Source organism: Mangifera indica, chromosome 20, assembly GCF_011075055.1.
Source record: "Mangifera indica cultivar Alphonso chromosome 20, CATAS_Mindica_2.1, whole genome shotgun sequence".
NCBI classification, from domain to species: domain Eukaryota; kingdom Viridiplantae; phylum Streptophyta; class Magnoliopsida; order Sapindales; family Anacardiaceae; genus Mangifera; species Mangifera indica.
The window spans coordinates 571475-584666 of record NC_058156.1 but is presented as its reverse complement, the minus strand read 5'-3'; the positions used below and the strand labels follow the sequence as shown (position 1 = coordinate 584666).

Here is a 13192-nt window from a genome sequence, read left to right as displayed (position 1 = left end):
AATTACTTTGGTTAAAATATGTAATAGATGATATTGTTAGTGCTCATTTGGGCTTTGGTTTCAATTCCTAAGTAATTTATCATCGTAATGTTAGAGTAGAAATTTGGAAGCCCAATATTCAATGTAGAAGCCCAGTAATTAAGGAGTCCTATTTAAAGGAAATGGACTGTTTGTGTTGACATAGGCTTGTTAGCCCTTAACAAGAAACCATTTGTTTTGAAGGTTATGTGAAACAAAACAAGAAACATGCCCGAACTAACTTCTCCCATTAGGCCCACCTTCATCTCTTCACAAAACACCCACTCCAGATTACCTTGTAATAGTATTTTTGAGTTCACTTAAAAAAAAAAAAAAAAAGAGAAATTTATTTTTATTAATTTAACAACTCACCTTATAAATAAATAGATTTATACTTTTGTGTGATATTTTTTAACTTTTTAATTGAAAAACTTACAAGTTTATCGATATTAATTTAGGTGAACTCTTTACTTAAATTTGAGCAGAGTTCAAATTGAAAAGATTTAGCTTACGGCGGACCAAGTATTTGGGATTAAGAAAAACATTTGTTCTTCATCATCCATCTTCCACTAGAATGTTGAGCCTACAAACTCTCAAATTACCAACAAATCTTAGGCCTCATAGACATCATCAACTATCTTTTGAAATAAATACGCTAATAAATTTAACACATTTTATCGGATATTTTGAAACTAATTTGTCAATTGACAATTTGATAAACCTTCAGACCTTGAAGCATGTAGGCTATAAGACTATCAATTAGCTCGGGTAAGTCCAATGCAATTATAAAGGAGCTAAGGATCTTACTATACCAAACTTCATCATTGGGCTCTGTCACTAGACAATCATTCATTTCTTTTTGTTGTGTGCTCGTTATTTAACAATTAGGGTTTCACAAACATTATTTTTTTTGTTAGGAGTAATTATTAATTGTTGGGGAAAAATTATGTGAATGTTTATATATTTGTTTGGAGTAATTGTTAATTATTGGAGAAAGATTATATAAATACACACACAATATATATAACATGAATATAAACGCTACGAAAAAAAAAAAAGGACCTATTGTGAGACAAAATTAATGAGAGAATAAATATTTTATCGTTATAAATACTAGTTTTATATCTTTAATGACCAATTATGAATACTCTCATTAAAACTGAACAAATTTATATTTTCAATGACTTGACATTTTATGTTTTTATTAAAAACTTATAAACCCGTTGTTATTAATCTTGTGGGTATATAAGAAATTATGGACAGATACAAATCAAACCGAATTCAAATACTTGTTAATTCGAGTTTAATTTGAATAAAAAGTACTCGGTTTGAGTTTGTTCAAATTTATTAAGTTAAAATTATATACTTTTGATATACAATTTAAGTATGTACGTAATATGTTATTGTCTGATTAGATGATACTGAATTAAATATAAAATAATACTCAATTAAATAATAACATATTATCTATATATAAAAATTATATACTAAAAATAAACTTTCTAGTTCGCTTATATGTTATGATATGCCCAATGACTATTGTTTGCATTACAAGAATAATGTGGTTTTATATATTTTTTTAATTTTTTTATACTTTCATTTGCCAATTTAGCCCTGTGCTTGACTTGAATTTTATGTTATCATCTCATTTATATTACTCTATGTAATCTATACAGATTTTGGTGTTCAGAAGGGTGTTCCGTCGGAAGGTTTGAGTGAGACACAAATCTCGAAGGCAGTCGAAGACCCTGTTAAAACTGGGAAAGCCCTTTAAAGCCTGAAAGTCATTACCCCTCGGCGCACATGAAATCCACTTTTACGTTTTTCAATGAAGTATTGTTAGATAAAATTCAGGTAAACAAAGACGGAAAGTGTATTTTGATCCCTAGTTTGCTTTCTGGTAGTGGCTTTTGTGTAGTTTGGAATAAGTCTAAAGTTTGTTTCTTTAGTGCAAAGCACGAGTCCCCCACTTCTGGCTCATATTGGGCCATTAAAGTACACAAAAGATCATGTGGTTTGATACCCTGCTCTTATTTTTTTTAAATATAACATTTTATTTATATCATTATATGATTAAATAATTATAAAAATAATATCAATTATATAATGATATATATAAATATATATATTTGTATAGTTTAAATAAATATATATAGTATTACTTTTTTTTTTAAGAGAGTGAAGTAAGTTTAGGAACATAACAGACAAATCCTAACTTCAGAACGATAATAGTATGTGAATACTCTGCTCTTGCCCAAGTTGCAATCTTGTTTGGTCATCAAAGGGATTGGTTGTGCTACTCGGGTGGATTCAAGCTAAAATGAATCCGAACAAAAGTTAGTTTGAACTCAACTCAAATCTAGAATGACCGAAGTTGCAATCCTGTTGGTCATCAAAGGGATTAGTTGTGCTACTTAAAGGTGGATTCAATATGGAATGAATTTGAACAAAAGCAAACTTGATCTCAACTCAAATCCAAAATAACTAGCTTGAAATCGAACTTGGCTTGTTCAAATTATCAGAGAGAAGAATAATCATTCGGAGGTAAAAGAATCACTAAAAAAGAAAAAGAAAAATTACAGCTTCAATTCAAGTGAAACTAAACAGCTATCTGAGCTTGAATAGCTTGAATTGAATCCATGCTAGTGCTGAGAGCATGGTACATCAAATATTCCTATATAACCTTAAATTAATTTCCTTACAATGTCACGGATCAAATAGAATTTGTTTTGTTCTCATACGTGTTTATCTTACGCACAACTCCACAGAAACAGGTAAATAATGATTCTATAGAAAGAGGGTCAATCAAAAAGAGGGGAATGCAAAGCCTGGTGTAGCTTTCTTTCAGGAAGCCTCCACCAATTCCACCTTTCATTGGCCCATTGGTTGCTCTCTCATGGTGGAGTCGCCATGGGGACGACCGTTACTTGAGAAAAATCTTTAGAATCTTGATCAGCATGTTGAGAACTAAGCAAAATAATCGAATCACCAATTTCCACATGTTGATGTAGCCTGCCACAATTGGGTTGATGAAAGCCGCCAAAAACATGGTGTAAATTTTTACTATGTACAGGATTATTACTTGAGGACTCTTCAGTAACCCTGCAGAGTAAAACCAATAAGCTGCTTAAGCTTAGATGCTATGCATGAATGAAATTCTGGCTAAATGACTGAGTTTGAATCTTACATTCAGTTGTCTTTGGGAAATCGTCAAATAGCGAAGTCAAATTCTTCAACAGAGTCTGAAACCTCAGAATAGAGACACCCATTTTGTTAAGAAAGAAATTAATCAAATAGATTTAAAACTTTTTGCATAATAAATCTTGTAATATCAACACATTAATAACTAGGGCTGCAATCAATCCGAGCCGAGTATTGTTGGACTCGAGCTCGATTCAATTGGGTTTATTCAAGGCTCCAGCTTGAGAGTTGCAAACTTAAACTCAAGTTTGAGATAGAAAATGTTGACTCGAGCTGGGTTAGTCATATCATATCAAATACTATAACTTATATATTTGTTAATTATTCTTCAAATTCAAAGTTCAACATTAGATTGTATGTGCAAGTTTTAAAAGGTGAGAGGATTAAATAAAATTTATCATACTAGGATATAAAAGTTTAGTGGGACAGTAAATATAAGTTTAATACAATATTTTATTACGAGCTCACCGATCCAAGAAACAACAGACTTGAGCTGTAATACTTAAATTGCTTTAGCTCAAACTCAGCTAGACAATAACCATACCAAACCCGACTCTTTTGCAGTCTTATTAATAATAACTTCTCTAGGAGAAAAGGTTTTAAGGGTTACCAGCACTATGCCTCCGGGTTTGATTGGTGACTCGATCACAGCTCGGGCATTCCTGCATTGTGATATTCGATTAGCATCAAATTTTGCTTTCTTACTGCTGTTAATAACAGGTCTAATAGATTGCTTATGCATTACTTTATCAGTAATCTGTCTCCTTCTATTGAGCATTCATAGAAACTGCATCCTCTGGTGAAAGGAATTGGTGTCTCTTTCCACTCTGCAGTTAAAAGAAATTATGAAATTGCTTCAAGATAAATCATATTTTTCACACAAATTATAAATGAAAATTTACCCAAGTGCCAATTCACCCCGGCTGTAAACTCATCATCTTCACAAATGTGCTCTACTTTGAACTTCACATGCTGGCCCATGCTTGCCATAAGTTGTTCAAAGAACTGCACAACTTCCTGCAATGACAGATCCAAATTTGAAACTTAGGAGGGTCAAGGTAAATAAAATTAAAATATAAAAGATCAATAAAGAAATAATAAAATTTAGGGTTCTATTTGCATAAAATAAGTATTGCATACATGTTGCATAGAGTTAAATTATATAAACTCATGTTTTGATAATTGATTCGTGCCTTAACTTGATCAAAGCTCTGGTCTAGGGCAATTTAATTAGAAAACAATACTATTTAAATATATAGGAATAATATGAAAGTATCAAATTGTCACATTTTTTAATTGAGGGGATCGAACTTTGTTTTTTTTTTTATTAAATATTAAACTTTGAACTTTTCCTATTAAAGTGACTACGCTTTTACTTTTCCCTAGTGAAGATACCAAATTATTCACTTTGCTTTCAAACAAAACAAAATATACAATCCTCTTTGTGTTTATTTAGTACTTTCAAAAGAAATACTAAAAGTTTGGTCTTAACTATAGAAAAATTTAAAAATTCAATTCCTTCAATATGAAAATCCAAAGTTTTGCTCATTTAATAAAAAAATAATAATAATAGGTTTTCTTATCCCTAAAAATATATATTTATAATATACCATAAATTTATTTGAAAGACGATAGTGTTGCACGATCCCCAATAAATATTGGGACTCATTTGCAAATTTTTTGCAAATAATCTGTTGACATTATTATATCCTTGAACTATAATAAAACTAATGGTTAACCATGGATTGGATCAATTAATCCGATTGAATCGTGATTCAAAACGGACCACTCAACCGGGTTGGACTGGTCACCAGCTCCAACTGAACCGATGTCCATTTAGATTTTTATAACTATGTACAAAACGAATAGAGATGTTACCTGTTTTCCCTCAAATGGTTTAGGAAAGGAACATTCCTCAAAGTAGCAATTGTTCGAGATGTAAGCATGTAATTCCTCTGAGTTCTTCTCATTGATGCATTTGTAGAACTCTCCTATCATATCAGATGCAGAAAATGGAGATGGACTCAACTCAAAATCACCAAAGCGTGTTGATGACAGAGTTGTGGAGGATTTGGTCTTTAATTGCTTTCTAAGGGACATTCCATGTTGTATTTTTATCTTTTGCTGAGTTGGCATACATAAACCTTTCGTAGGCAAAGAGATGAGGGCCATTCCTTCCCTTGCTCTGAAGCTCATGCTTTGCTGCAGCAGGGCTTGTCCTGAGAAATTGATGGCTGCAGCCATTGCCTTCTCAGAAATCAGAATGATGAGACGGGCGATTGTGTGATTACAGTTTTAAGAGTTAGAATTAATAAAGGATTGCAACACTGTACCATTTAGGGCTAAAGGAAGCAAAGAATAAAGTTAACATGCTTGTGTGTACCTTGAAACATTAGAAGAGGAATCATCAAGTGTGTTGTATGCTTTAATTTTTTGCTTGGCATAAAACCAAAGAATCTTTCTCCTATCCATGGTCCTGGTAGAAAATGAATCAAGCAAAAAAGAAACTCGAAATCTAAATCATGCACACAAAACCGCAAGGAGGCTCTGCCCCCTTGACTAAGTTCATCTTGACCCCACAACCTGAGCTCTCTAAATATGCATAAGATTTTACAACAAAATGGGTGCTTTGTTAACATCTTTCTTTATGTTTGTGTTAATTTCAAGTCTTTTAAGGCATCGTCTTGCTAGAAAGCAAGCTGCAACATGGCTTGCTAGGCCTAAAATAAGACTAAATAACAACTAGTTTGGGTGTTCTAGCAGACTAAATAACATAAGACAAAGTACCACACTCCTTTGGCTTCTATGATACTTTGGCTTTTGCCTTCCGTTTGACTAGATCCCTGTAGGCTCTGAAGTCCCCACTGCTGTATGATAAACATGACCTAAAAGGAAATTAAAGCCTCAACTACTTTGTATGAGATGAATACAAGGACCAATTAAAATCTGACATGATCTCCATAATCTCCTCGGCCCACATGAATTCACAATCAGATGGGAACGTAACGAATGCCTTTTTTTTTTTCAAACAAGAATCAATAATTAGTGAACTCCAAATGCCCTCCTGAACTTATTCTGTCTAAAGCTGGTCTGTAAGGAATCCTGAGCACACACAGAGAAATGTGCTGGCATGCGTCCTCCCATCTCTCTACTCATCTCACTGTTCACTACCCTACACCAACTTTTATTTTTATCTTTATACACCTATATATTTCCACAACATACTTATTATAAAGAACAGTTGACTTAATCCAAAGTTTTTTATGTGAAAAACAAGGTCCTTGACCTTGAAGTTTCTACCAGCACTGCATTAGCAGGAGCTCTGACAAAAATAAATCACAAATTACTTTATGTTTTAAGGAGCTATTATTCTGTAAGCACAACCAAAAAAGTTTAATTATTACCGATGAACACTGTATGGAATCTATAGTGTGAAGTCATGTTTCTGTCCAACAGTTTTCATTTTCTTTAGTACATCTAATGTCATGCTCTGTTGACGACTACAAGCAACTAATGTTATTTCACGGAATGCATATTTAACGGTTTCACTTCCACAGTTAAAAACATGTACCTGTGACATACGCAATCACATGATGACCAACAATATTTAAAAGTCACGGAAAAAGATCCAACTTCAAGGTTACTTTATGTTGTGGCTGCCACAACACGATGATAAAAATGATCTCCATAGTTATATTTCAGAAAACATTCAGAAAAGAACAAGTCTCCCATTTTGGTAATTCTAGCATATGCTCATATAACTTTATTAATTCCTTGTATATTTCTTTACTTTGGGAATGTAAAGTATCAACAGCGAAAAAGTAATGTGTAGATCCTCCAACTTGAATCCAACTAGAACCAGGCTCCTTGTGGATAAATTTATCTTTCATTTCTTTTCTCAAATTTCCAACAGCATTCCACATTCCTGCTGAAGCATAGAGTTTTGAAAGGAGAATATAAGCTGATTCATTATCAGGCTGGAGCTCAAGAAGTTTACTAGCTGCAACTCTTCCCAGATCAATATTTCCATCTATGTTGCAGGCTGATAGAAGAATTTGCCATATGTGAGCATCAGGTGGAATAGGCATTTGATCTATAGTCTTCTTTGCATCTTCTAGTAGTCCTACTCGGCCAAGCAAATCAACCAGGCAGGCATAATGTTCTAATTGTGGAATCACTCCATGAAGTTCAAGCATGTGATCAATGTAACTGTGTGCTTCTCTCACTAGTCCAGCATGGCAGCACGAAGTCAGAACTGCAAGATACGATATCTTATCGGGTTTCACTCCAAATTCAGACAAACTGTTAAAAAGGTTAGATACATCTTGATGATGACCATGTTGAGCATATCCCATCATCATTGCATTCCAAGCAGCCAAATTCTGAGTGGATATGTTCCTGAAAGCTTTCTCTGCATCTTCTAAGTTTCCGCACTTACAATACATGTCAATAACAGCACTTTCAACAAAGCTATCCTGATCAAATCCAGTTTTTACATCTAGGGAATGAATTGCTCTTCCCCATTCCAAATCTGTTATAGCACCACACGCTTTAAGGACAATGCTGAAAGTTGAACTATCTACTTGAGGGCATGAGCCCCATATACTTCTAAAGAATTCCAGAGCATCAGAATGGCAACCAACATACACTAAAGCAGTAGCCAGAGCATTAACATGTACCACAATTTTCATATCAGTCTCAAAAAATATTCTTTTCGATTCATTGATACCTTCACACTTCCCATAAGTTGTTATCAAGCAAGAAACTAGGAATTCATCCATCATGAATCCAGATTTAATTACATGTGACTGAATTTGCATCACCTGCTTCACAGATTTTGAATTTGACACAGCATCAAGAACGCTAGCCAGAGTATAATTATTAGGTTGCAATGAACAATCACACATATGACAGAACATCTCAAGAGCCTGACTAGTGAATCCATTTTCCGAATACCCAGCAATCAAGGAATTCCAAGTAACAAGATCCCTACAACTTGTATCATCAAAAACACGCCTCGCATCATGAATTTGGCCACATTTCATATACATAAATATTAATGAATTTACAACAGAAATCACCTCCAGAAACCCCACCTTGTAACAAAATGCTTGAATTTGCCTGGCAGGTTTCAACATCCTTTCATTTGCTAGAACAGAAAGCACATTGATCATTGTATACTGATTTATCTCGAAATCTTTATGGAACACAGCTTTAAACAATTCGAAGGCTTCCACACAACCAGAAGAAGCTCCAATCCTTTCAGTCCAAGAAACAACATCTGGTTCAGCAATTTCATCAAACACCTTAATAGCTTCCATTTTTTCCCCAAATCTAACGTACATATTCATCATCGCATTATTCAAATGATTATAACTTCCACAAAACAAGCCCAACTTAACACTAAGCCCATGAATCTGCTCGCCTTCTTCTACACAAAATGATGCACCAATCACACTGGTCAAGCTAAACTCATTTAACTCTAAACCTAAACCTCTCATCTCCATGAAAACCTCTTTACTCTTCTCAAACTCCTCATTCCACACATAGCCACATACCATAGCGGTATAAGCCACATTATCAAGTTCTAAACACTCTCTAAAACACTTCTGAGCCGATACAATATCTCCACACCTTGCATAATTCTCAACCAACCCACTAACCAAAAACGCCCCAGAACTAAACCCTAATTTCAAAGAAACCGAATGAGCAATTTTGTTGTGTTCAAAATTTTCACAAGCCTTAACTAAAGAACTCAAGGTAAACACATCGGGTCTCAAATCTTCACGTCTTAGCCAATTAAAAAGCTTGAAAACGGGTCCCGGTTGGTTGAAACGAGCCAACCCGGATATGAGCGCATTGTATGTGACAATATCAGGGTTTTGGGTATCGCAGAGGAATGAAAAAGAACGATTAAAATCGCCAAGCTTGGTGAAGTGAGAGATGAGAAAACTGGATAAAAATGGGTCGAGAGAGTGGCCTTTTTTGATGAAAAGAGAATAGATTTGGTCAGTGAGAGGTGAAGAGAAGACAGAGAGGGAATATTTGAGAGCTTGTGGGAGATGGTCTTGGGCTACTAACTCCTTGATGCAGGGTTTCTGGGGAGAGAGTGAGCGAGCCAACGCCTTCATGCATGTCTGTGAACAGTTACCTGGAACAGTTTGTCTTTGAGGCCGTTCGTTGCGCGGGAAATACAAGCTTCTTGCCCCTTAAGAGGTGGATTTTTATCGTGAAAAAATTGGATTCTAAACTCTCAACGATATATTAAAATAATATTTTTAATTTATTTAATAATTATAAAATTAATTATTAGATTTGATAATTAATTTATTTGGCGTGATAAAAACGAATGATTCAATTTAGATAGGGTTATATATATATAAATATATATATATAAAACCTTCTTAATTAAGGAAGGTATTTTGCAAGGAACTTCTCAAGGGTTTATATTTTGCAAGAAGACGAGTTCAAATGCAACCTTACCATGGGATTATGGTGCTAACTGAGTTATAAAGACAAGGTCAAGGGACTATATCTCACCCAAGTTTTAATCTAATCTTAAAATCATATTTATGATAGTTCAAAAACTTAAATACTCACTCATGATTTAACTTCTGTTATAATTTTTTATTAGAGACAAAAGTAAAATTGTTGTTTTACCATTAAACTCTAAAACAGTAAAAAATTATATTATTTTTCCTCTTTAGTTTAAAAAACTAATAATTTTCTTTTATAATTAAACTTTGAAAAATTACATTCTCCCCAAGGTTTTCAATTTTTTTGATGGCTCAATGAAATCCGATGGCAAAGGGAATTCAACCACCATGGAGAAAACGCATCGGTGAAGGATTTGATGGTGAAGAAGTGTCCTTCATTGATGCTTTTGGACAACGAAGATCCCAGAGCCACTAGATTCTCTTGAATTGTCTCCAATCTCATCTAGATTCGTCAGTCTCCAATATTATCTGAAATTCAAGTGTCAATCTCCAGTCTCAAACACTTCCATGTGAAAAAATGCTCTTTCGTCGATGCTTCTTCACCATGGTGGGCAGATTCCCTTGAGCTATCAAAAAAATTGAAACCCTAAAGAGAAAATACAATTTTTTTTTAAAGTTTAATTATAGAAAAAATTTATTAGTTTTCTAAACTAAAGAGAAAAATTATATAAATTTTTAGAATTTTAAAGTTTAATGATAAAATAATGATTTTATTTTTGTTTCTAATAAAAAATTATGACGAAAATTAGCCAATAGGTGGGTGTTTGAGTTTTTTGAACAATTACGAGTGTACATTTGAAATTGAGCTAAAACTTGGGTGGGAGATAGTCCTTTGGCCTAAAAACAACACACAAACTTCTATAGTCACTTATATAACCTTCTTAATCAAGAAAGGTATTTTGCAAGAAGATGAGTTGTCTTCGTTCTTTTACGATGACGACGACGGCGGCGCTGCACAACGTTGGGAAGAAACAATGCCGAAAGGATGACACACTGAAGAGGAAGAGGTGTTGCTTGGAGATTGTCAAAAAAGTTTTTTCGTTGTTGAAAAAATTGAATATAAAAAATTAAAAACTCTAGGGGGAAAATGCTATTTTTGAAACGTGGGTTAAAAAAAATTATTAGTTTTTAAGGTCTAGTGAGAAACTGATATAACTAACAAATTCAGTTAATTTTAATCGTTCTTAGGTAGATATATAGCTTTTTGAAAGACAAATGGTGAAAACTGGGGAAGAGAGTAAACTTTGGGTGGGAATAAGTTCTTTGGCCTTTAATTAAAAGTAAAGACATAAAAAGTTATTCTCTCACCCTCAAGGTTATTTCTCACCCAATAATAGTTTATATACAAACAAAGTATTTACAAATTAACATATCATCATATAATTAAATAATTTTAAATAAAAAATAAAATATTATTAATTACATTATAATATATAAATTTATTTGTACTCGTTAGTATAAAATTTGACTATAAAAACAAAATAAAAAATTAATTATGAGTTGCTTAATTTGTGTATATTTTCCTTATTCATGGTGTAATTTGTGGTTTTTGTATGTCGTAAGTAAATGTTTACGTCAACACACCAAGATGACCATATCAATATTTTAAACAGAAAAAAATGGTTACATCATTTTTATTTAATATTTTTGAAATTAGGTTATAGTTCAATAACTTCTTTTTTATATTTATTAATTATAGATGAATAAAAAAATTATAAATTTGTTATGAACAACTATTATTTAAATTCAATAAATACAAACTTAATTTTATTAAAAGATTAATCAATTTTATTAGCAAATTTAATATATTAGTTAAAAAAATTATAATACTTTTGATTAGAACAGGGAACAATACTTTTGAAGAAATAAAATTATGAGTATACATTTTTAATATACAAATTATATGTTATTATATGATCGAATAATTTTAAATTAGAGATAAAATAATATCCAATAATATAATTATACACCATTTATTTACTTAAATTGTATATAAAAAACATGTACACATAATATAAAAATCTTTAACAAGTTTGTTTTTATCTCATTTTAGTCACTCTTGTGTCACCACCAACTTGTCACTAACAAATTTATTGTATCACCCTCAATGTCCCTATCGACAAGCTTCGATTTGACTAGATTTTTCTATTTCCATTGACTTTAAAAGGTTTTGCTACTCACATATGCCCCAAGCATGTCTAGATCTATCGACTTCGTTAAGTGATTTAAAAAAAAAAACAAAAAAGATATAGAGGAAATAAATATAAAATAATTATTGTAAAAATATAATTTGTTTGTATTATTAGAGATATAAGTGATATTAATTTTATTATATATTATACAAAATGATAGATATATTGAAACTATAATCTGATTTGACAACTAAGGGTTTGATATTGATATGAGAGGTTCACCAGACGTAAGTTTAGGGGCAAAGCAAATAATCTTCTCATCCTTTCACATAATTTTGATATGTGGACTTATTCTTGTTACTAATGTTTTTATATCTGGATCGAGTCTTACCTAATCAAGAAGTTGATTCGAATATGTCTCAATTTGACTAACAATCAAACAAGGACATCAACTTTATTAATATAATACAAAATCATCTCATCATATTAGTGCATATCATTACAATTGTTAGGACACCCAAAAATGCTTACATTTGTCTAAGTATTATATTAGATTAACTCGACGTGATTCATCGAGTTAAATCATAAATTGATTTGATCAAATAGTTAATATCAATTTAATCAGACTGATAATTAGTTTGAATTTAGAATTAAGCTTATACCCAACATGTTAGAAAGGTTGCCAACGAGCTGAATCGCTAATGGCCTAGCTCGATTCTCAAGCTAAGATCAAGCCTAATATTGGTTTGCTCAATGAGTTTGCTATTTCACAATTCAATTTGATTATAATATTAATAAACTTCTAAAAATTTTAAATATTAGACATATACTTTTAAATTTTTTTTTTTAACTTAAAACATGTAGGAAAAATAATAAATATAGAAATTGCAAGAGCTTGATTGCAATGTTTTAAAATTTAAGAAATTACAAATTTTTTTTTAATTAAACTTAGTAAATCTTTTTTGTTCTAACCGATGTAACTAAGGTGAGATCGAATTATGATCATATTATATATTAAAATCTAAAATATTATATTATGTATTATATATTATATTATAAGATTATTATTTTTAAAAATAATAATAACAAATTAATAACAAATTCAAATTAACAAATTACTGTTTAAAAAATTTTTATAAACACTTTTAAAATTTAATTTTTTTGTATATATTTTATATCATCATTTTTTTTAAATATATTAATTTATATTAATAATATATAGTATATGGTACAATATACCAATTATATAAAATTAATTTTTAATATATTATAAAATATATATTATTTTTATGTATGTTGTACAACATCATTCGCTCTATACCGTATATGCTACGATTTAATATC

The 13192-nt window shown here is 31.6% G+C and overlaps 2 protein-coding genes across 2 annotated transcripts; both read right to left on the bottom strand.

The window, feature by feature from the left end:
* Positions 1-2633: 2633 nt before the first annotated feature.
* Positions 2634-5791, bottom strand: LOC123204041. Its single transcript, XM_044620581.1, has 6 exons — positions 5098-5791; positions 4122-4236; positions 3965-4046; positions 3830-3881; positions 3206-3260; positions 2634-3120 (listed from the first exon to the last, which is right to left on the bottom strand). The coding sequence occupies exons 1-6, from the start codon at positions 5461-5463 to the stop codon at positions 2942-2944; spliced, it is 849 nt and encodes a 282-aa protein (XP_044476516.1). The 5' UTR covers positions 5464-5791; the 3' UTR covers positions 2634-2941.
* Positions 5792-6787: 996 nt separating this feature from the next.
* LOC123204040 (pentatricopeptide repeat-containing protein At3g09040, mitochondrial-like) lies at positions 6788-9421 on the bottom strand. Its single transcript, XM_044620580.1, has one exon. It carries the CDS (start codon positions 9348-9350, stop codon positions 6918-6920), a length of 2433 nt encoding a protein of 810 aa, XP_044476515.1. The 5' UTR covers positions 9351-9421; the 3' UTR covers positions 6788-6917.
* Positions 9422-13192: the final 3771 nt, after the last annotated feature.

What these genes read in the sequence shown, in the direction of transcription:
- LOC123204041 (XM_044620581.1), bottom strand. Translation starts at nt 5,463, where the DNA reads ATGGCTGCAGCCATCAATTTCTCAGGACAAGCCCTGCTGCAGCAAAGC. An exon ending in GGAGACAGATTACTGATAAA is followed by an intron (nt 3,882 to 3,964) that starts GTAATGCATAAG and finishes ATCACAATGCAG; the next exon opens with GAATGCCCGAGCTGTGATCG. An exon ending in TTTCCCAAAGACAACTGAAT is followed by an intron (nt 3,121 to 3,205) that starts GTAAGATTCAAA and finishes TTTACTCTGCAG; the next exon opens with GGTTACTGAAGAGTCCTCAA.
- LOC123204040 (XM_044620580.1), bottom strand. Translation starts at nt 9,350, where the DNA reads ATGAAGGCGTTGGCTCGCTCACTCTCTCCCCAGAAACCCTGCATCAAG.